The sequence below is a fragment of the Martes martes genome, assembly GCF_963455335.1.
Source record: "Martes martes genome assembly, chromosome: 4".
Taxonomy (NCBI): Eukaryota; Metazoa; Chordata; class Mammalia; order Carnivora; family Mustelidae; genus Martes; species Martes martes.
The window spans coordinates 176,172,150-176,195,034 of NC_137891.1; the positions used below are offsets into that span (position 1 = coordinate 176,172,150).

The 22,885-nt window shown below is 53.4% G+C and overlaps 1 protein-coding gene across 1 annotated transcript in view; it reads left to right on the top strand.

Annotated features, from left to right (window-relative positions):
* ECE1 (endothelin converting enzyme 1) overlaps positions 1-19,894 on the top strand; it is a gene marked incomplete at its 5' end in the record, with an annotated part of 34,808 nt that extends 14,914 nt beyond the window's left edge. Inside the window, 9 exons of the mRNA XM_080801734.1 lie at positions 3,167-3,277; positions 4,659-4,757; positions 5,243-5,320; positions 6,847-6,950; positions 12,106-12,216; positions 12,896-12,963; positions 13,853-14,043; positions 16,593-16,688; positions 17,362-19,894. Coding sequence (XP_080657860.1) covers positions 3,167-3,277; positions 4,659-4,757; positions 5,243-5,320; positions 6,847-6,950; positions 12,106-12,216; positions 12,896-12,963; positions 13,853-14,043; positions 16,593-16,688; positions 17,362-17,538 — 1,035 coding nt within the window. The 3' untranslated portion in view covers positions 17,539-19,894. The remainder of the gene's footprint in view (positions 1-3,166; positions 3,278-4,658; positions 4,758-5,242; positions 5,321-6,846; positions 6,951-12,105; positions 12,217-12,895; positions 12,964-13,852; positions 14,044-16,592; positions 16,689-17,361) is intronic.
* Positions 19,895-22,885: the final 2,991 nt, after the last annotated feature.

Sequence of the window (22,885 nt, forward strand, 5' to 3'; positions counted from 1 at the left end):
AGAGAATGACAGGATATGGGCTCCTGCCTCTGGTCCCGGAGTCTGTCCTGCGAAGGGTTCTCCTTTTCTCTCCCATCCGCATGTACACGTACCTGCGGCAGGAAGGGGACTGAGGGAGAGGGTGGCTGGGCATAAGAAAGGCTTCTGAGGATACCACGGGGCCTCAGCCACGAGAGCCACCTGGCCCTGCAGAGAAGGACCAGGGGAGGGCCTGCCTTCCCGCTCCACCTGCACCTACCGTGGGCCGAGCCTGGGTGAGCCCTGGGTCACAGGTGTGACAAGGCATGCCTCTGTCCCCTGGAGCACAGGGCCTCCCAGGGGACTTTATACGGGAGGAGTGTGAGCAGGACCCAGCACGGTAGTCACAGAGACACCTGTGTGCGTGGAGTGTGCACCTGCCTCGTTGCTTACCCACCCGGGTGCAGAGGAGCGAACAGGCTCCGGGCAGTGAAGGGCTTCCCAGGTCACCCAGAGAGGAGGCAGCCAAGCTCAAGTTCAAACCCAGCTCTGGATGACCACGACTACTCGGCACTTTCAGCCACTCACTAGTGATGATGATGATGATAATGATAAAAGATATTATTGTTAGATGTTTGCCCTTTATAGGCATTATGTCACTGAGTTCTTTTAATAGCTCTATGTGAGGAGCTGTTATCACCAGCCCATTTTATAGATGAAGAAACCGAGGCTCTCTGAAGGGAAGGGACTTGTTCAAAGTCGCACAGCTCGTAAGTAGGGAGTGTGTTCTTAGTCCCAGCACATCTGATTCGACAGCCCACACGTGAGTCCTGCCCCACTCAGCCCCACCACTGCAGGAGCCAGAAGTTAAAATTGCGCCTCCTGGTGGTTGCGGAGATGGGGGGCAGGGCCAGGGAGGCGGCCATGGGGAGTTCACGTTAGCAAGAAATTGTTTGCACAGTGGGGTGAGTATGTCTGACACCACCGACAACAGTTAGAATGGTAAATCTTAGGTCTCTTTTCCTATGATAGACAGGGCAAGCGAGCTTCCCTGGGCCAGGCTCCGGGTGCAGCGGTCTGCTCCAACCAGTGCGATGCTCCCAGCTGGCAGGGAGGCTTTGGCAGAAGCAAGGGCAATTGGGAGACCTCACAGGTGGGAGACTATGGACGAGGGTCACTAAGTGCCCCGTGCACGGTGTAAGGAAACAGCACAGAACTTTGGATCCGAAGGTCTGTGTTTGAAATGGTTCTTCTAACCACACAGCTTTAGACCAATCCCTTCCCTGGAGCAGAGGGCTCAGTGTTCACAAGTGTGCAAAGGAGTAACCAGTCCCTGACCTGCTGACCGGGGTTGTCTGGGAGTACACGAAGGGATCCCCAAAAGTCTGTCCCAAAGGCTGAAGCCCTCCAAGCCATGTTCTTTATCCGCACACAGGCACACAGGGGGCACCTGCCTCCTGGGGCTATAATGCGGACTGCCTGGGTTAGGGCCTGCACCCGGCAGACACTCAGCAAGCACGACCTACTGTGGCTGCCATCGTTGCTGTTATACATGTCTGTCTCTCCCACTGGGTGCCCTGGGTGTTTCCATTGAGCCCCTCACGGGCAACGCCCAGGGCCAATTTGTCTCTCAGTTCCAAGCACCTAGCACAGTCCAGGTGCAGAAGAACTTTCCAGAAGGCGCTGGCCATGTGAACGAATGGACAAATGAACGAATGAGTGCGTGAGTGAGTGGGCTTATGCAAATGCTGTCCTGAGAAGGCAGTGACACTCCGCCCCTGACTCAGCCATCAGGGCCTGGCGCCCCCACAGGGCCGTGAATTCAAGGTCCCCCGTCCTGACCTCCTGAGTGGGCAGCCTCTGCCAGATGTGGGCGGATTGTGGGGAGGGGAGGGCATCTAAACAGACACATGGGCGGGAAAGCTTAGAAGAACTTGGGCCACTAAACTTAGGGAAAGCTGAGATGCCCTTCCATTCTTTCCTGGAGGAAATTTCTCCCGCTAGGTGTCATCTGCATACTGTAACGTGTGCAGGATATACCAAGTGCACAGTTCAGTGCACAAAGGAAATGTGTTCCTTCGGACAAAGGAAAGCACCCACAAAGCCAACACCCCACTCCAAACAGAGACACTCCTCTCTCCCAATCATCCCTCCACCATCTAGAAGCAGAAGATCCCCCCGTGGGTGTGGCTGGGCGGGGGCGGGGCTGTGTGCTGGGAACTCTCAGCGTCTGGCTTCTCCGCTAATGGCTGTGAATTTCAACCATGTTGTGATTATCAGTAGTTCACTCTTTCTTGTTGCCAAGTAGCGTGCTGTTGTATAAAAATACCACATTTTGTTTCTCCAGCCACCTGTTGGTTGTTTTCAGTTGGAAAACCTCTGAATCAGGCTGCCCTGAACCTGGTGGATTCTACCACCTGTTCTTTGGGGGTCAGGAGGCCCCAGGGGGGATTTAGGGATGGGGGAGGGCAGGGCCACCTCTGGTGGTCACAGAGGGCAGGCGAGCCAGCGGGGCGGGAACCCGTGTGGGTGTGCTTCCAGGAGCCCCGCTCCATGAGGCTGCAGCCTGCGGGGCGCCCGCGTCCAGCTCCACACAGAGGTGTGGGGCAGGCTGGCGAGCTTGTGGGCAAGACCACTGGCCACCACAACATCCACGCCCTGCAGCACTGGGCCCTTCCTCTGGAGGCCTTCAATGGGGTTGGGTCCTGGCCTTCTGGGAAGGGTTTCCTGGTGCACGAGGGTAGACAAGGTAACTTCTCAAGGCTTTGCCACCAATATCCTCCACCTCCCCCAGGGGCCAGGGCGGGGTGGGGGTGGGGGTGTGTGGTCAGGCAGGCCAGAGACCCATGGCTCACTCTCACACACACACACACACACACACCAGTGACTGCCCCTTGCTGAGTGTCCGTTCGCGTCCTGGTCTGGCAAGGCCCACAGCCCTGCCTTCCAGGTTCATTTCAGTGGCTCCGGAAGATTCCATTCCTGACGTCCTGCGCAGAGCCTGGCGTTCAGGAGATAGTAGATGGCGGCAATAAGCAGTGTTCAGTGACCTCTTGGTCCAGTGTCTAAAATAACTTCCACCGTGTCCAAAAAGTCTCCGTGAGGTTCTGGAAGGAAGCATGGGCCCCAGCTGTTGCTGCTTCCTCCCAGGCTGACGGGGGTTGGGGAGAAGGACGGGCCCAGTAACCCCTCTCCCTTGTGCTTCCAGACCTGTCTTCCTCGGTGGAAGTTCTGCGTGAGCGACACAGAGAACAACTTGGGCTTCGCCCTGGGCCCCATGTTTGTCAAAGCGACCTTTGCCGAGGACAGCAAGAACATAGTGAGTACCTCCCCGTGGGACGGTGCACCTGCACTCACCTCTCGTGAACTTGGCAGCCCAGGCTCCAGTCTGCTCTGGACCTTTCCTGCTCCCGGCCAGGGCTCCGGCTTTCACTCACATGTCCTGTCCTGTTTTCTAATGACTGCTGTGAGCTGCTGTGTTGTGTGGGGCATTTGAACTACATTATCATGAACTTGAGAGCCCCTCCCAGCCGTCTCCATCTCCACCCCCAAGGGGAACAAAGGGCCCAGCGACATCCTGTTGGCAGAGCAGCTCTGTCCTAACAGGTGACATCTTTCTTATCCCAGGGGGAACCCCGTGTCCAGACCCCTAGAGGAACATCATGGCTTGGTGCACGATGACAGCCAGGCCCCAATTCAGATCCTGGGTCCATCATCTCCTGGTTGGGTGATTTGAGACAGTTTTCTCCCTTCCTGGCTGACTTGGAACCGGGGCTCTCCATCCTATAGCAGGACAGGAAATGAAATGCTACACATGGGGCGCCTGGGTGGCTCAGTCGGTAAAACATCTGCCTTTGGCTCAGGTCATGATCCTGGGGTCCTGGGATCGAGTCCCACATCGGGATCCCCACTCGATGGAAGCCTGCTTCTCCTTCTCCCTCTGCCTGCCGCTCCCCTTGCTTGTGCGCTTCTCTCTCTCTGTCATATAAATAAATTAAATATAATTTTTAAATGCTACACACAGAGATAGCCCAACAGAAAACAAGGGCTCGGTAAATGGTAGCTGTTATATTTTTTTTACAGTTTTTATTACTTACTTTAATTACGTAGCTATTATCTGCAGTCGAATGTTAGCAAACAGAGACTTTCCTTACGAGACTGGCCTGTCAGTGGCTGATAAAGAGTCTTTGTCTAGTTCTGTCAGCTGTCAGCTCCTCTGCTCTTTCTGCTGTGCGACTTCCTTCCTCTACTCTAGAATCTTTGGGCTCCAAGTCTGCCTGTGACGTTATCGTCCTCGAGAACAGCTGTTCATCTCCAGCCTGAAACTGCTCGTCAGAACTTGGGTTCTCTAGATTTTAAAGTCCATTCCATCAAAAAGGGATCCTATGGTCTAGTAAGCCTGAAGAAGGCTACAAAAGTTTTATGCTTTCCAAAAGAATCGAAGTTCGTGTCACACACTAAAGGCTCTGAAAAGTCCTGCAGAGGAGAGACTTTTCCAACTTTCCCAAATCTTGTCCTGAGCATCTGTGGCGTGGATGCCCGGTTTATGGAAGTCCAGTCTTACCTTGCAGTACATAAGTGTTCTGGGCACTGAGGAGCCTGAGGCTTTGAGCTGATTCCTGAGTTTAGACTCTGGCCTCCTTCCACATGGTGTACCTATCCAGTGCCCAGATCTCACTGGTCAGCTTCTGTCTCCTCAGGCCAGTGAGATAATCCTAGAGATCAAGAAGGCATTTGAGGAAAGCCTGAGCACCCTGAAGTGGATGGACGAAGATACTCGGAGATCAGCCAAGGAAAAGGTGAGGCTGGCCTGGTGCCGGAAGGGGTGGCTGAGGCTTTCCACTTAGAGGCCATGGCCACAGATGGAGGGGGGTGCATGAAGGGAGACTGGTCACATGTGGGGAGCGTAGCATGGAAGCTGTCCTGCCTTTGGGGGTGAATATTCCTGCAGGATCGAGGGATAGCCTTGAACACAAGATTGCATTAATGACAACATAAAAATAAACTGTGTTGAGTGTGTGAGGGGCAAATGCAGGGAGATGTGACATGTCTAACGGAGAACGAAGGATCTGATATAGTCCAGCGGGTGGCAGCCAGCAAAGGCTTCCCTCTGAGGAAGCAGAGAGCCAAAGGGTAAGTAGAAGTCAGGCCAGAGAGGGATCTTTCCAGGAAGAGAGGCAGAAGCCGCGAGGGTGGGGGACCTGCCCATTTCCTTTTTGGCCCAGAGCCTGAGCCCAGCCAGGCCTGCTGGGCGCTCAGTGTCCTCTGTATCTCTCCTGTCCAGGCAGACGCAATCTACAACATGATAGGCTACCCCAACTTTATCATGGACCCCAAGGAGCTCGACAAAGTGTTCAATGACGTGAGTGGCTCCCACCCTGTCCCCTTGCATTCCCGAATGTCCCTGAGGTCCCCACGTGGGGAAGAGCAGAGACAGGCTGGGTCCAGGTGGGATGCGAGAGGTACCTCAACTGTCAGGGTGTCTCAAGATGCATCAGTGTGGGGTGTGGGGATGGATCGGGCAAGAGGGAGCTGTTCTGTGCCCCTTCTCTCCTGGGTCCGCTTGAGGCCTCTGCCTCCCTGGGGCCACTGTCAGTGCCCAGCAGTCTGGACCAAATGGTGCCATGTGTGCCCTGCTAGACGCTCCAGCTAATGGAGGTGACCAGGCCCTAGTAGGGACAGACAGAACTGAGGCCCCTGAAACAGCAGGAGGTGGAATGAGGAGTAGAGCCCCTCAGGTCACCTCTTCCTAGCTGGCCCCCCAGATTGCCTCCTCTCCCCAGGGTCTTCCCCCACCTTCCCAGAGAAACCTGGACTTCATTTGGACCTTGAAATGCTAATGGGAAAAAGGGAACATGAATCCCAAATGCACGTTTAGGCTTAATTGAGGCAACAACGATACTTGATATGTTCCTGGTGGTTAGAACTTTCGGCAGGTCATCCCCGTAAAGGGATTGTGCTTCTGCCCAGGATAGTTTTATATTTTCTTGTGATTGAAGTTTGTGAAATTCAGGCATTTTTGCAATTATAATAACCTCTCGTCAAGGCTCTATTTAAAACCTAAGAATATTAAAATTACTTCTGAGAATATGGGAGTGACTCATTCCACAGCCTTTTTCCTTGAGAATAATTTAAGATGCTCTGGGGCATCATGACACGAGACCCAGAGGCTCCTGGGGACAGCCCAGGCACAGCCTATAGGATCACAGTCCTGTCCCCAAGGGCCCAGTGTTTTACCAGAGCCCTGACAGAAAGCCCTGGAGCAGATCTGAGGGAGAACCTTGCCCCTGAAAAGAGCTGAAAAACTGGGCAGTGCTGAGGAAAGCGTGTGATGATGCCTGTCCCCTGCCATTTCAGAGATAGACCCCAGCTCGATCTGTGTGCTATCCATTGTGGTAGCTACTAGCCACTACTATTCAATTAGTTGAAATCTAAATTAATTAAGACTATATTGAAAAGTCACACCAGCCACATTCGAAATGCTCAGTAGCTACGTGTGGCCAGTGTCTGCCATACTGGGTCACACAGGTGTAGAACACACCTGTTTTCGCAGAAAGTTCTGTTGGACAGCACTGGGGAGATTCGCTGTCTAAGGCCCAGGCCCTGCTGCATCCTTGTGACACTGCTGGGCGAGGAGCAGCCCTGTGAGGCTGCTGGTGTGTCCTCAAACAGGAGAGGACACCAGGCCCCAGCAAGGTCAGAGCCAAGCGAGAACCTAAGCCTGCCGTCCCGAGCCCTCCATGCCGGCCTTGGACCTGTGGACCAGTCCCTTAACCTCGTGGAGTTTCAGCTTCCTAAGTGTTAGAAGAAGGGGTTTGCACGTGGGGAGCCGAGGGGCCACCAGCCTGGGCACACTCTCATCTCGTGACTCTGTTTCCTCTTGTCTAGTACACGGCCGTCCCGGACCTCTACTTTGAGAACGCCATGCGCTTTTTTAACTTCTCCTGGAGAGTCACTGCTGACCAGCTCAGGAAAGCTCCCAACAGAGACCAGTGAGTTCCCGGGGGCTTTGCTGGGAGGGCACTGGCTCCTGGGACACAGGACTGCTCTGGGCCGAGCGTGCCTTTGTCACACACACACACCAGATGCCGGACATAGCTGTCATGAGTGCCATCTGATGAGTGGGTACCATTGCCTTCCCACTCCTCAGATGAAGAAACCAGGGACGGAGGAGGTGTGCCCAGCCAGGAGCTGGGAGTAACCCGGGTCCAAGTGCCCCTGACGCCCCTCTGGTGGCCAGATGGACTGACCTCACCTGCTTCAGAGTTGGGAGCCTTTGGCTCCTTCTCTGCAGATAAGACGGGAGGAGCATGTGACAATCAAGTGTGAGCGGGAGTGTCTGGCCCAGAGGAGGCCCTCAGCTAGCAAAGATTCTGAATGGGCCCCAGTAGCTGTGATTCCCAAACCGTACTGCACATCAGGACCCTCTGGAGAGGGTTTTTTGTTCGTTTGTTTTTAAGATTTATTTATTTGAGAGGGAGAAAAAGTGGGAGGGGCAGAGGGAGAGAGAGAGAATCTCAGGCAGACTGTGCACAGAGCACGAGCTCCAGAGGGGGCTCGATCCCACCACCCTGAGATCATGACCCAAGCCAAAACCGGAAGTGGGAGGCTCAACCCACTAGGCCACCCAGGCACTCCCTGGGGGAAGTTTTTTTTTAAATATAGCTTCTTCCTGGACCTCAAACCGTCTTAAAATAATCTGGAATGAGATTTCTGTCATTTTTTTGGGCAGTATCCTCAGAAACTCATATGTTGTCACCCCAGCTCTAGCTCTCAAAATAGGCTCCCTCCAGGCCTAAAACGTTTTGCAGAATAAATCTTACCAAAAGGTGGAGGCAAGAATTATCTTTGCTTCTGGCGCCCCCTCGTGGCCAATGAAGGTTTGAACATCTCCTCTTAAGATTCCTGTTTGCTACAGGGGCGCCTGGGTGGCTCAGTGGGTTAAGCCTCTGCCTTCGGCTCAGGTCATGATCTCAGGGTCCTGGGATCGAGCCCCACGTCGAGCTCTCTGCTCAGCGGGGAGCCTGCTTTTCCCCTCTCTCTCCCTGCCTCTCTGCTTACCTGTGATCTCTGTCTGTCAAATAAATAAATAAAATCTTAAAAAAAAAAAAAAAAAGATTCCTGTTTGCTACAGAGGAACTCCTTCCCCTAAATGCACCAGAAGGCATTTTTTAAATCTCCAGAATATGGCACAGGTACTGCCAGAACGTTCTGAATTTATCAAAATCTTTTAATTCAGCTTAAAATTTTGCATTTAAACTCTGCCTCCTGGGGCTGCCCAGGTGGCTCTGTTAGTTAGGCGTCTGCCTTTGGCTCAGGTCATGATCTCCAGGGTCCTGGGATTGATCCCCAGGTCATCTCAGGGTCCTGGGATGGAGGCCCACATCAGGCTCCCTGCCCACCAGGGAGTCTGCTTTTCTCTCAACTCTGCCCTTCCCCCCGCTCATGATCTTTCTCTCTCTAATAAATAAAAAATCTTTTTAAAAAAATAAATCCTGCCTTCTGCCCATTAATGTATGGAGCCATGATTATATGAATATAAATATGATGTTTTTGATTTCTATCTTCCCATGGCTTCAGTACCCCACAACACATCTCTTTGAGGCTCACCTGGAGGAGACAAAGTGACTGTCTAAGCTCTTGGAGAAAATGTCCTTTCTGTCTCACTCCACTCATCACTGGCCTTCCCCTTCACACCAGAAAAATTATCGAGTGGACAAATGTTTCTACCATCAGGGTCCCTTCTATACTCTTTTTTTTAATAAGTTTTATTTATGTAAGTAATCTCTGCGTCCAATGTGGGACTCGAACTCACAACCCCGTGAACCGCATGCTCTTCTGACTGAGCCAGCCAGGCACCCACTTCTACACTCTTGAAAATTTACTGGACCCCAAAGAATCTCTTTGTGAATGGAGATTATATCAATTTAATGTAAATTTTACGAAAAATAACTTTTTTAAAGCATTTTAGTGAAAAAAGTATCACTTTACTATTTGCATGTTTCTTTAATATCTGGCTTAATAGAAGACAGCTGCATTCTTATATCTGCTTCTGTGTTTAATCTATTGCAATATATCATTTTGAAATGTATAAGGAAAATCTGAGGGCTCCTGAGTGGCTCAGTCAGTTAAGCATCTGACTTTTTGATTGAGCCTCTCATCAGGCTCCACGCTAAGTGTGCAACCTGCTTAAGATTCTCCCTCAGGGACGCCTGGGTGGCTCAGTCAGTTAAGCATCCAACTCTCGATTTCGGCTCAGGTTGTGATCTCAGGGTCGAGGGACTGAGCCCCCTGTTGGGCTCCGTGCTCCACTGAGAGTCCACTTGAGATTCTCTCCGTCTGCCCCTCCCCCCTGCATGCTTGCACACACTCAATTTTACTCTCTCTCTAAAATAATAAATTTTTAAAAAGAAAAGATTCCCTCTTCTTTTCCCTCTGCCCCTCCCCCCAGAGGAAATCTAGCCTCATGCAGATATGAAGTTGGGAAAGGGAGAGATGCTTTAGTAGCCTTTTCTGCTACTTGTGCACGTCCTGCATTGATAACTACACCAAAGCTCAGAAGTAGTGATTTCTTTTTTTTTTTTTAAGATTTTATTTATTTGGGGCACCTGGGTGGCTCAGTGGGTTAAAGCCGCTGCCTTTGGCTCAGGTCATGATCCCAGCGTCCTGGGATCGAGCCCCGCATCGGGCTCTCTGCTCAGCAGGGAGCCTGCTTCCTTCCTTCTCTCTCTGCCTGCCTCTCTGCCTACTTGTGATCTTAAAAAAAAAAGATTTTATTTATTTATCCATTCGACAGACAGAGATCACAAGTAGGCAGAGAGGCAGGCAGAGAGAGGGGAAGGGAAGCAGGCTCCCTGCTGAGCAGAGAGCCCGGTGCGGGGCTCTATCCCAGGACCCTGAGATCATGACCTGAGCCGAAGGCAGAGACTTTAACCCACTGAGCCACCCAGGTGCCCCAGCAAGTAGTGATTTCTTAATGGTCAGTTGCACCGTGGAGTCTGAATGCATAGCCATGAACTCTTCCTGCTCTGTCATGCCGAAGTCCGTCAGTCTGTCTTGCACCTTGAATGGGTCTTTTATTCAGCCATGATTTGGAACATCATGCATTGTCATTTGGGACAAGGCTTGCTGACTTTTATATACTTCTGAAGAGTGACACTTTCGTTATACCATATCCAAGAAAATCCACCTTTGTCCTTACCGCTGCTGACCTCCTGAGAGACGTCTTTAGCAATTAATGAATTATTGAACTCCACATCTGAAACAAATGATGTACTATATGTTGGCTCACTGAATTTAAATTAAAAAAAAAAAAAAAAAAAAAAGATGGGCGCCTGGGTGGCTCAGTTGGTTAAGTGACTGCCTTTGGCTCAGGTCATGATCCTGGAGTCCCCGGATAGAGTCCCACATCAGGATCCCTGCTTAGCAGAGAGTCTGCTTCTCCCGCTGACCTCTCTCCTCTCATGCTCTCTCTCTCTTTCTCTGTCAAGTAAATAAACAAAATCTTTAAAAAAAAAAAAAAAGAAAGAAAGAAAAGTCTTTCAGTGTTGGGAAGCTATCAAGTTTATGGTGACCAATACAAGTTCTTGTAATTACTTTTACTAATTAATTTATTAATTAATTAATTAATTTTCCTTAAAACTTAAGATTTTTTAGTTTTTAAAAAATTCTTTTTTTTTTTTAGTTTTTAAAATTGTTTTAAAGATTTTATTTATATATGTGAGAAAGAGAAAGCACAAGCAGGGGGAGGGAAAGAGGGAGAAGGAGAAGCAGGCTCCCCGCTGAGCAGGGAGCTCAAAGCTGGGGCCGATCCTAGGACCCTGAGATCATTACCGGAGCCAAAGTCAGACATTTAAATGACTGAGTCACCCAGGTGCCTGTAACTTTAAAAAAAATTTTTTAAGATTATTTATTTATTTATTTATTTGACAGACAGAGATCACAGGTAGGCAGGGAGGCAGGCAGAGAGAGAGGAGGAAGCAGGCACCCCACTGAGCAGAGAGCCCAATGCAGGGCTCAATCCCAGGATCCTGGGATCATGACCTGAGCCGAAGGCAGAGGCTTTAACCCACTGAGCCACCCAGGCGCCCTAAAAATTTTTTTTATTCTTATTTTTTTAAGTAAACTCTGTGCCCAGTGTGGGCTTGAACTCACAACCCAGAGACCAAGACTCGCATGCTCTACCAACTGAGCCAGCCAGGCATCCCCAAAGTTTTTTTTAAACCTTGAATTTTTATCACTGGCAACAGATGATGTCAGTTGTTTCCCTTGAGGTGATAAGCTCACTTCATTTTTAAGACGTCTGCCGCGTCTGAAATGCCACTCGGCCAGGCACCCTCACCAGTACCAACGGGGTCCCATGAGAAAAGCACAAACACTTACGTGGACTTCCCATCTGGTCGCACCGACTATCAAGCACTTCTACCCAAGGGTCTAGATTTAATGACATTAAGTAATCATGGGGTGCCTGGCTGGCTCAGTCATTGGAGCACATGACTCTTGATCTCGGGATCGTGAGTTCGAGCCCCACGTTGGGTGTGGAGATGACGTAAATAAATAAAACTTAAAAGAACATGAAGTACTTGTGCTACTTCATCAGTGATGTTCCTCAGTGAGATGGGCCTGTTTTTCCTGGTGAGGAAGGCGGGGACCAGCGGAACGACTGGGGCCGCCACCTTGATTCACACGCGGGCTCGGGGAGCTCCACCCGCCATTGCTTTTCCACCGTCAGGGCAAACGTCACCACGATGGAAAAGACACCTCATGTCTTAGTATTATTATGGAAGATAATAAGATAGTTTTGGCCTCACGGACCCCCTGCAAGGGACTTGGGGGCCCCTCCAGGTGTCCACAGTCCACACTTTGAGAACCGCTTGGCAGCAGTGGCCTCTTCATTACATGATGGCCCGTTTGGCTGTCCGCAAGCGCCTTGCTGTTCAACTCTGTGGACCTCGGATTCAGCGGATCCCTTTCTTTGCAGACACGTGGGTGTTCTCTGGTTTTCCCCTCCAAAACACCGCTGCTAAAGATGTCCTTGTCCTCCCGTGCCTTGGGGCTGGGGTTCAGGCCCTCGACGCCTCCCGGATGGGCGGACGCCACCTGCCTCCCCACCAGCCAGGCCTGGGTTTCACGCGTGTTTCCCTGCAGGTGGAGCATGACCCCGCCCATGGTGAACGCCTACTACTCGCCCACCAAGAATGAGATCGTGTTTCCTGCCGGGATCCTGCAGGCGCCCTTCTACACCCGCTCCTCGCCCAAGTAGGATGCTTGTGACGCTCCCACCCCGTCCCCCTCCCCCGGCCCTCCGTGGACACCCAGCCCGGCCCCCGGGCCCGCAGCTGACCACATGAGCCAGCTGGTCTCCCTGAGGGCTTTTTGTCCCACTGGCCCAGGTTGCTTGGGACGCTCAGAGATGTCGCAGAGAGAACCACATCCTCACTCCCTGTGCTTCCTTCCAGGGGTCTCCGGGGCCCAGAAGCCCCTGCACAGTGGGAAGTCGGGTGCCCTATCTAGGGGAATGCCCCTCTAGCAGTGTTTTAGGGTAGTCGCAGCTGGGGATGGGTGGAAAGTGTGAGAAAGTGCGGGTTTAAATCCCAAGTCTGCTCTTCGCTGACTGCATGACACTTGGACAAAGTGATTGAACTGTTCGCAGTGCGGTTCGCTTATCTCTACAGTGGGTCACTGATACCAAACTCTTTGGAGGGGACCAAGGAGGACAGTGAAGTTCGGTAGAATGTCTTGCACAGTGCTTGGCCTCCAGGGCGTACAGGCCGACCACAGCCCATTTGCCCAGCCTCTGATTAGCCTCCAGGGTCTGGCTGGAGGCTCAGTCTGCGGCCACGTCCCCATAGAGCCCCTGGGACCCTGCTGTGTCTCCAGACCCGGGAAGCAATGTCCCCTTGTGGCGTCACCCTCACCTTTGTGTTCTCCTCCCCAGGGCCTTAAACTTCGGTGGCATTGGTGTTGTCGTGGGCCATGAGCTGACTCATGCTTTTGATGATCAAGGTACTGCTTCCTGGGGTCCCCTTCAGACGGGGCATGTCGGCTCCTGGCCCCACGGCCTCTGCTTTGCTCTCGTCACTTCCAGAGTTCTGGGGACAGATGGATTTGGCTTCAGTCCTAGCCCTGCCTCTGCCCACTGAAGTTCTAGGACAAGTCCTATCCTCTCTCCAGGCCTCCTCATCCTTGTCTGTAAAATGGGCACAATGAGTGCAGCCTCGTGCTGATTGTGGGACTGTGTTAGACACAGAGGGTTCCTGGAAGGTGTCCCATACTCAGGTGTGGGTGTCAGTAGTCGGCAGGGAGCTCACATTGCTTCAGCACTCCAGAGACTTCTCTGGGCCACCTGCCGTCAGAGGAATTGAAGTCATTCACCTCCTCACCAGAACGTTCAGAATCCTCATTCCCTCCTGCCTTGGGTGGACTCCAAGGCCAAGAAGGAGGAGATGGGACCTTAGAGGCCATGGCCTGTCCTGTGATCCCAGTGCGGCTGACTCCATTTCCCCCTTCCTGGGCTCAGGGTCCGAGGCCCTCAGCCAGCCTTGACAATGAATCCAGCTCCACCGAAACCATGAACATGCTGACCCTTTGCCCGAGTCACGTTCCTCCATCCTCTCTCCCCCACCCACCACCCGGCTGCCCGGCTCATTCTCCCAGCCCCTCTGGCACCCAGACTGGCATCATCTCGCCGGTGCGGCTGGGTGCTGCTGGGGTGATGGTGGGGGTGGGTGATGGTGGGTGATGGTGGGTGATGGTGGGGGTGGGGGGGATGGACGGGGGGCCCCGAGGGGGACGGGTAAGTGACTTCGCTTCTCACCAAGAGGAGAGGTGCAGTGAGCCCGGCCTCCTCCTCGCCCTCTCCCCCTTGGCCTGACGCTTCCCTCGGAACCCACAGGACGAGAGTATGACAAGGACGGGAACCTTCGGCCCTGGTGGAAGAACTCGTCCGTGGAGGCTTTCAAGCAGCAGACGGAGTGCATGGTGGAGCAGTACGGCAACTACAGCGTGAACGGGGAGCCGGTGAACGGCCGGCACACGCTGGGGGAGAACATCGCCGACAACGGGGGGCTCAAGGCGGCCTATCGGGTAAGAGCACACGCCCCGGCCCGGGCCTGGGTCTGTGCAGGGACCTGCTCAGGAAAGGTCTTTACGGACAAGCTGGGACCAGCTGCAGTGGCTGCGTGACGTGTTTGCTCATCTGTGAAATGCCGGGGGGGGGGGTGGTGTACCGGGGACCGACTGAGAGATCTGCGGAAGTCCCTCGCGTGGAGCGTGGCGCGCAGAGGGTTTTCCAGGCTTGAGTCCGGCCCGACAGACAGAGGAAAGGGCTTAGGCTGGAGTCACCTGACGACCTGCGGGTTCCTACCTTGGCAGGGATGGGCATCACTAAATCAGGCAGCAGAGGGCCCGGGAGGGGAGGGCAAGGGAGGGGAGGGACACTGGTCATGGAGCCAGTTCCGGGTTCTAGTCCTGGTGCTGGAGAAGGTCACTTAGCCTCCTTGAGCCACAGCGAGCTTGGCTGTGAACACCCACTCCCTATGTCCCTGGGCTGTCAGAAGGATGACACACAACTTGGGCACAGAGCCTGGGCAAGGGGGACACTCAGAAAGGTTAGCTGAGTTGGAAGAGAGAGAGACTGGAGCCCACGAGAGGAGAGGGAGGTGTCTATCAGAGCAAGACAGAGGCGCCTCCTCACCGTGACAGGAAGAGCTCGGAAATGCCATTGGTTGAGGCCTTATTACTTGCCGGGCTCTGCTCTGTACCCCACAACTTTACCATTAGGTATTACAACCCTCAATCGGCAGGTGAGGAAACTGAGGCCAGAAACACTGGGTAACCTGCCTGAAGCCATGAGTCGGTGAAACTGCACCGCGAACATTCTAGCAACCACAGACTGTCTTGGGCAGTGGAGACTTTGTGCGGAAACAGACAGGGGTCCTGCTCTCACGCAGCTCACAGTTTGCGTGGGGCTGGGGTGGAGGGAAGAAAGCTGGCACATACGCAGACAAATAAGGGAGATCATTTCAGGTACTGACAGGATGAAGGATATGAAGTAGGACAAGGTAACACAGGACAAGAAGGCAGGGGGTCGGTGTAGGCCTTCTGGACGGAATAATATTTGAATTGAGACCTGAGGAGGCAGAGGAGGCAGGGCAAGCTGGTCTTCCTGGCTTTGACCTTGCCAGACTGTGTCCACCTCCACTTGCTGTTCTTGGGCAGGGGTGAAGTGGAAGGAGGAGACGTCGGAGGAGGGGCTGGGGCCAGAGCTCACCCGGCCCGCGTCGGCTGATCAAGGAGCTCGGGTTTTGTTCTGTACAGTGGGAGCTGCCACAGGATTTTCAATAGAAGAATGATATGATCTGATTTATCCTTTAAAACCAGGGTCAGCAGGGGCGCCCGGCTGGCTCAGTGGGAAAGAACGTGCGACTCTTCATCTTGGGGTCGTGAGTTTGAGCCCCACATGGGGTGTAGAGATTACTTAAATAAGTAAAACTTCAAAAAAACAAAACAAAAAAACCCGGCGGTCTGCAAACCGACACCCTGTGGGCCAAATCCAGGCCTCAGCCTGGTTTTGTAAATAAAAATATAGGGGGACCCCGCCAGGCCCGCTGGGCTCCGTGCTCTCCACCGCTGTTTTCCCACTACAGTGCCAGTGCAGAGGAGTTGCTCCGAGACTATTTGGCCTTCAAAGCTGAAAATATTTACTCTCTGGCCCTTTGAGGGAAGGTCTGCCAACCCCAGCTTTACAAGGATGACTTAAGATGTTGTGTCGGAGGGAATTGGAATTGGACCAGCTCGAGTCAAGGAGTCTAGTTAGCAAGCCGTTGTGAGATTGTCCAGGCAAGAGCAGGGATGAAGCCACGGCAGGGGTGAGAAGTGGCCGTATTTAGGTGGTTTGGATAATTGAACGAGAAGCTCAGAGCGCCCGGCTGGCTCAGTCGGAAGAGTGTGCGGCTCTTGATCTCCAGGTCATGAGTTCGAGCCCCGTGTTGAGTATAGAGATTACTTAAAAATAAAATCTTTAAAAAAAAAAAAAAAAGAGGGACGCCTGGGTGGCTCAGTGGGTTAAAGCCTCTGCCTTCGGCTCGGGTCATGATCCCGGAGTCCTGGGATCGAGTCCCACATGGGGCTCCTTGCTCAGCGGGGAGCCTGCTTCTCCCTCTGCCTCTGCCTGCCTCTCTGTCTGCCTGTGCTCACTCTCTCTGACAAATAAATAAAATCTTAAAAAAAAAAAAAAAAGAAAAGAAAAGAAAGAGAAAACTCTGGGGTCAGGGCCGGAGGAACTACGTGGTTGGTTGTGCCATTTACCGTGGTCAGAAAGCGTGTGCGTGGGTATGTGCGTGCGTGTCACCCCTTGTTCTGTCTGTGCCGTAATTAAGTCTGGATGCATCTTGGAAGTCCAGCTGAAGCCGTGAATGTACAGAGTAGGCACCTGAGAGCCGTGGCCATGTAGATGGTGTTTAAAGCCCTTCGGAGTGAGTGCTGGTGAGGAAGGTCCCTCCTCCAGGCCAAGGGGGGCCCAGACTCACCCAAACGAGTCCCTGCCCCCGAGACTTCCCACACTGGGCCCTCACTGTCGCCCTGTTCGCTCCTGTGTCGTGGGAGCCCCTGAGCTTTGTTTTCTCTGTTCCCAGGCCTACCAGAACTGGGTAAAGAAGAACGGGGCTGAGCAGACATTGCCCACCCTGGGCCTCACCAATAACCAGCTCTTCTTCCTGGGCTTTGCACAGGTAAGTTCATTGTTGAGAGTATGCCAAGCTCAGGCACATTTCTGCCGTCTTACTGTTCCAGGAGCTCTAAGAGCCAAAAGGCAAGTTCCCCTCAATTGAGAACCTTCTAGCTCATTGGACTGTCCGTAGGTCATCTACTATGTACGAAGGTGAGCGAATTGGTAGAGAAATCTGATTAAGGGCCATGGAGACCGTGAAAAGTTTCCTGTATCGGGTAGATGAGAGGCCAAGTGAGTGCTAAGGGCCCTCTGGTTCAGGGGTTCTAGAAATTTCCTAAACTCAAGATGCCCCAGGATGTCCCTTGAATTGGCATTCATGTGTAGTCTTCTGTTCGTGCCCAGAGCCACCAGGCCATTAGACAGTTTTTGTTCTACCCAGGAAGTGAGTGACCTGGACTAGTTCAAGGTTTTCAGACTGGTTTGGGGGCAGAACCCTTTGTTCTCAGGAAATCTAATGCAGAAGCCCAGGACAGACAGAGGTGACCACAGTAGGGGATGCTGGGATGGGGAACATACCAGCCCACGGTCTCTTCCCTACCCACCAAGTCCCCCTTGGGACTCCCAAGGGTCTCAGAACCAGGTGGGGGCTCATTCCACTGCTGTTGTGGTTGGGGGCAGTCTGGTGGTCTGAGGGCCCCACAGTGACCCAGCTTCTCCCTTGTCGCCTCGTAAAGGTCTGGTGCTCTGTCCGCACGCCCGAGAGCTCCCACGAAGGCCTCATCACCGATCCTCACAGCCCCTCCCGCTTCCGGGTCATTGGCTCCGTCTCTAACTCCAGGGAGTTCTCAGAACACTTCCACTGCCCGCCCGGCTCCCCCATGAACCCTCAGCACAAGTGTGAGGTCTGGTGAGGGTGAAAGCACCGAGAGCCAGGACCGACGATGAGCCCCAGGTGGAGCCCGGCAGGCCGCCTTGCTGTCCGGCGTCCAGGGTGTCGCCCCGCTCCCTGGCTGTCCAGGGCCCCCCTACCCCGCACTGGAGGGTTTCCAGCCAGAACTGAGCCTCTGATGTGGGTTCTCAACACAATCCGAGATTTGATCCCCTGTGAAGACCCTGTCATCCTAGGCACACGCGTCAGTTCTCACGGGCATTTGGGTGTCAGGCCAGTGGCTTACCAGGTCTGGGCCCCGCACCGACAAGGGCGGTGGGACACGGCGCCCCCTGCCCACATCCAGCGTCAGAAACACCACAAATACCACTGTGTCAAATGCTTTAAAGATATATTTTTGGGGAAACTATTTTTTAAACATTGTGGAATACACTGGAAATCTTCAGGGAAATAATGCATTTAAAACACTTTTTTTTTTTTAAGGAAAGAATTGGTATATTTATTATATTCTGTTTTTCTAAATAACCTGTGGATAAGGGAAGCCCCACTGATTGATCCCTTCCTTCCTCACTCGCTGTGGGGTCGGCTGGGGCAGCCATCCCCCGCCACTGAGCATGTCCCCAAGTAGAGAGCTGCCCCCGCTCTCGGCGTTTGCAATTTCAGTCTCTGTCAGCTGGTTTTGCGGTCACAGGGCATAAAGAGAGGAGGTGTGGAGGCCAGGAAGAGGCAGAGGCCAGATCCCAGACACTGCCCCTCACAGCTGGCCTGCCTCTGTCCCTGGAGTCCAACAGTGGGAACCCCGACAAGGACAGTCTGATCCCCAAAGTCGCAGCACGAAATTGATGGCTGCGGCAGGGTGAGGCCAGCTCGTGGCCTTCAAACCCAGGTCCGGGGCACCCAAGCACCCTGGACCTGGACGGCAGGAGCCCGGAGAGACCTAGCCCTCCGTCGGATGCGCTCTGCCATGCCGTAGTTGGCCTCTTTCCGTCCCTCTCCTGGCGGCTCCCTGTGTGGCCTGTGCCCAGCAACCCTCCCATCTCAGCAACTCCGGGGTCTGCCTTGCGGACCCTCCTCCCCAGGGGAAGAAGAAAAGGGAAGACCACTCCCCTGCCCCGCAGGGCCCGGATCCTCCCTCTGGGCTCCGTCCTGCACCCCTGGCCTGGGCTTGGCTCCCAGGACCACAGCCGGGCCCGCCTGCCCGCCCTCCATCTTTAGTGCCTTAGCTGAGGCTGCAGCCCAGGCTCCACGCCAAGGAGACAGCCCTCCGCCAGGTGCCCCTTTGCCTCCTCAGTGAAGCCTTCAAGTGTCCTAACTGTAACGCAAGGCCGTACCCCTCCTCCCGGTGTCCACAGAGCGGCCTCGCACGGCAGCCCGGCAGCTCTAGCCTGCAGGTCTGGGGCACCAAGGTCAGGAATCTGACGAACCCTTGAACTTGCCCTGAGCCCCATCCCACCCTCAGCCTCCTCAGTTGGATCAAGACAATACTTGTAGCTAGACGGACTCCTCACTTGGAGGTGTTTTCAGCCAAGGAAGACTGTGAGGGAAAGGCTCCCCCAACACGGTCAGTCCAGCCTGCGGTGTCAGGAACCAGGAATGGCGTCCCTCTCCGAGGCCGCGGTTCAGGAGCTCCGTCTGGGGGAAGCAGGCCCCTGTGGCTGAGGCCAGAGCAGCCAGTCGTCTCACGGCTCCCGCGGTCTGGCCGTGCTCCCTCACGGCGCTCGCCTCGGCCCGGCAACCAGAATCCTCCCTGCCCAAGAGGACCAGCCGCATCCGTGTCAGCACTGAGGCAGGATGGGTTCCAGATGAGGCCCCCGGTCCTCACCAGGCCTGGTAGCTCTTTAGCAGGAAGGTAGGACAGGAGCCAGAGAAGAAACCAGAGTCAGGGGCTGGCGCGCGCACCGCGCCACCCAGAGGCAGGCTTCCCCAGCCCCGGCGCCGACTGTGTTCGTCCTCTGCGCCCCCTTCCATCCCGCCTTCCCCGTGGAACTCACAGTCCTCAAGACAGTCTGACGGCACCACAGCCCGGAGCCTCCCCACCAGAAGCAAGTGTCCCAGGCTGAGGGTTCAGCCGGAGGGGGTGCCCTAGGAACGACAGGGGGCCAGGGCAGAGGAGGGCTCAGGCCCAGCAGAGATGGAAGCAAAGAGAGCAGCCCCCACCGTCCCTCCTCCTCCAGAGCTCAAAAAAGGCCGGGCATAGGCAGCTGTCCTCTGAAAGACGCCCCCCCCCCATGCCCAGGGAGTCATAGGGCTGGCATCTCCGCGGGTACACGGACGTGCGCTTTGGAGCTGGGAATCTGTGTTTTGTATTATTACGTTCTGTGCTACTGTAGTTTTGGTGTGGCACTATTGTAACTCAAATAAAATATTGTACCAAGCGGTGTGCGACTGTGTGTGTCCTCCCGGGGCCGGTGTGCATCCTGTGCGGCTATGGGGGGTTGGGGAGCCCTGGCCAACACAGAGCTCCCATCCTTGCCCATGCAGCGGGGCTCACTGCTCCTCCTCCCCCGCTCCCCATTGCAGAGGCCTTGGACCCCGACAAATGCTGGAAGGTGACTCAGGGCCTGTGCCCATTGGGCCATTCTTCCTTCATCAGTATGATCACCTGAGCACTCCCTTCTGGGGAGAATGAGGCGTGCCAGCTGTGTCCAGGGAGCATCCTGGTAGAAGTCATTTTTCCATGGTCTTGGAGCCAAGGGTGTCAGCAGTGGGTGGCCAGGCCTCCGATGCTTGGCAGGGCCAACAGGAGTAGGTAAATTCAAAGAGGTTCAAGGAAAAAAGTGTCTGACGTGCACTCATGCCTCCCCTTGGGTTTTGGATATATTCGTCCTTCTGCCTAGAATGCTCTTCTCTGACTTCTCTGCCTAAGAAACTCCTACCCGTCCTTCCATGCCCAGCATAGCATCACCTCTCCTAGGAAGCCCTTCCTGACCTCCAGATCGGGGCCATCACACAGGCTTTCCTCTCCTACCAGAGTACACTAGTGCCCGGCTTCTGTAACGAAGTACCACGAACGTGGTGGCTCACACAACAAAAATTTATTGTCTCACAGTTCTGGATGCTAGAGTCCAAGTTCAAGGTGTCGATCGAGTTGATTCCTTCTGAGGGATGTGAGAAAGAATCTATTCCAGGCATCTTGCCTAGCTTCAGGCAGTCCGCTGGCCATCTTTGACGCTCCTTGGCTTGCAGAAGCATCACCGGTCTCTGCCTTCGTCTTCACATGGTGTTCTCCCCATGTGCATTTCCGGTACGTGTCCGAAGTTCCCCCCTTTTTATAAGGACACCAGTCATATTGGATCAGGACCCACCCTGATGACCTCATTTTAACTAATGACATCTGCAGTGATCCTGTAAGGTCATACTCTGAGGAGCTGGGTGTTACTGCTTCAGCATATGAATTTGAAGGGACATAATTCAACATGTGACGCAGAGGTTCCTGTTCTCTAGGCTGTGAAAGTGCCTGTACCATCTCTAGCAGCCCAGTGCCTGGCACAGACCAGCCACAGTGTAGGGTTCAGTGACTGTTGGATAAGTAGGTGGGTGGGTAGACAAATGGATGGGTGGGTGGATGGATGGTTGGATGGATGGTTGGATAGATGGATGGATGGGTAGAGGAATGGGTAGATGGATGGATGATTGGGCAAATAGATGGATGGATGATAGATGGATGAGTAGATGGAAAGGTGGGTAGATAGAGAGGTAAATGGTTGAATGGGCGGGTCAGTGATGAATGGAGCAATGACTGAATGGACAGTTAGCCATAAGTAATGCATCACCAAGAGAGCCATCCCAAAACACACCAGTGCCAGAGACAATGAGTCCAGTGGTCTGGGGTAACCAGGAAAAACTTCCTTGAGGGCAGAGATTTCAGCTGATCCTTGACAGAAGGGGGAGAATCAGGGTTCCTACTCTGAACTGGACAGAGTGATGACCTGAGCAAGCACCTATTCAAGGGGCAAAGCTCCTCACCCTCCCTTGCTTTAAAACATTTCTCAGGGGCGCCTGGGTGGCTCAGTGGGTTAAGCCTCAGGTCATGATCTCAGGTCATGATCTCAGGGTCCTAGGATCGAGCCCCGCATCGGGCTCTCTCCTCAGCAGGGAGCCTGCTTCCCTTTTTCCTCTCTCTCTGCCTGCCTCTCTGCCTACTTGTGATCTCTGTCTGTCAAATAAATAAATAAAATCTTTAAAAAAAATTTCTCAGTTTCTCCAGCAATAAAATGGACACTTATCTCTGTCTTCTCTTTGTTGTGACCCACAATGTCTGGGGAGATAGGAGGATGCTCGGGACAGTGATGCACTTTGAACCCCTCAGAACCTTCACCCTGGGTGTGGGCATGAGCTCATAGCTCAGCACTTCTCACCTGATCGACTCAACCTCCCCCCCTCCTACGAGCTGGCCCTCCGGCGAGCAGCCTGTTCAAAGATCACATCGCTCCCCTTCCCCAGCTCCCCACTGCACTTATCTGCCCTAAGACCTGGACTCTGCCTGAACTGCCCCCACGGGAGGCCCCCTCCTTGCCACCTTGAGCCTCCTTTTTGCACCTTACACAGTCCGTGTCTTTCCCTGCCTTCAGACTAGAATGTCCTCCACACACCCTCGCCAAGGGATGAATGAATGACTACATGGATTTTTTTCTTTAAGTTCCCACACACTGGGGCGCCTGGGTGGCTCCGTGGGTTAAAGCCTTTGCCTTCGGCTCAGGTCATGATCTCAGGGTCCTGGGATCGAGCCCCGCATCGGGCTCTCTGCTCAGTGGGGAGCCTGCTTCTCCCCCTGCCTGCTGCTCCCCCTGCTCGTGCATGCACGCACTCTCTATCTCCCTGACAAATAAATAAAATGTTTAAAAAAATCTTTAGAAAAAGAACAATGAGGGAGCCGGTGCTATCAGAATCTATTACAAAGCTCTAAAAGATAATGGTGTGTAGGGTTGGTCTCCAGAGAGAGGGATTAAACAAGTGGAATTTTTTAGAGAGCCGGAAGCAATTCTGTGGATATGTGGGTATTAGTGTAGGATAAAGGAAACCCTTTAAATCAGTCAAGGAATGATGAGCCAGGTCACAAATGGTGTTAGGATATCCACTTGAGAAAAAATAAATCTCGAACTCCCCTTCCTCACACAATTCTCACACGGGGTCACAGCAATAAATTCTACATATACCAGAGACCTAAGCATATAAAAATCATTGAAGTCTTAGATAAAATATAACAGAATGTGTTTATAACTTTGGGTAAGCACAGCCATCTTTAAAAAGACAAATCGAGGCCCCTGGCTGTCTCAGCCAGGGGAGCATGAGAGTTTGACCCCCACATGAGGTGTACAGAGTACTTAAAAAAAAAATCTTTAAAAATAAAAAAAAAAAAGAAAAGACAA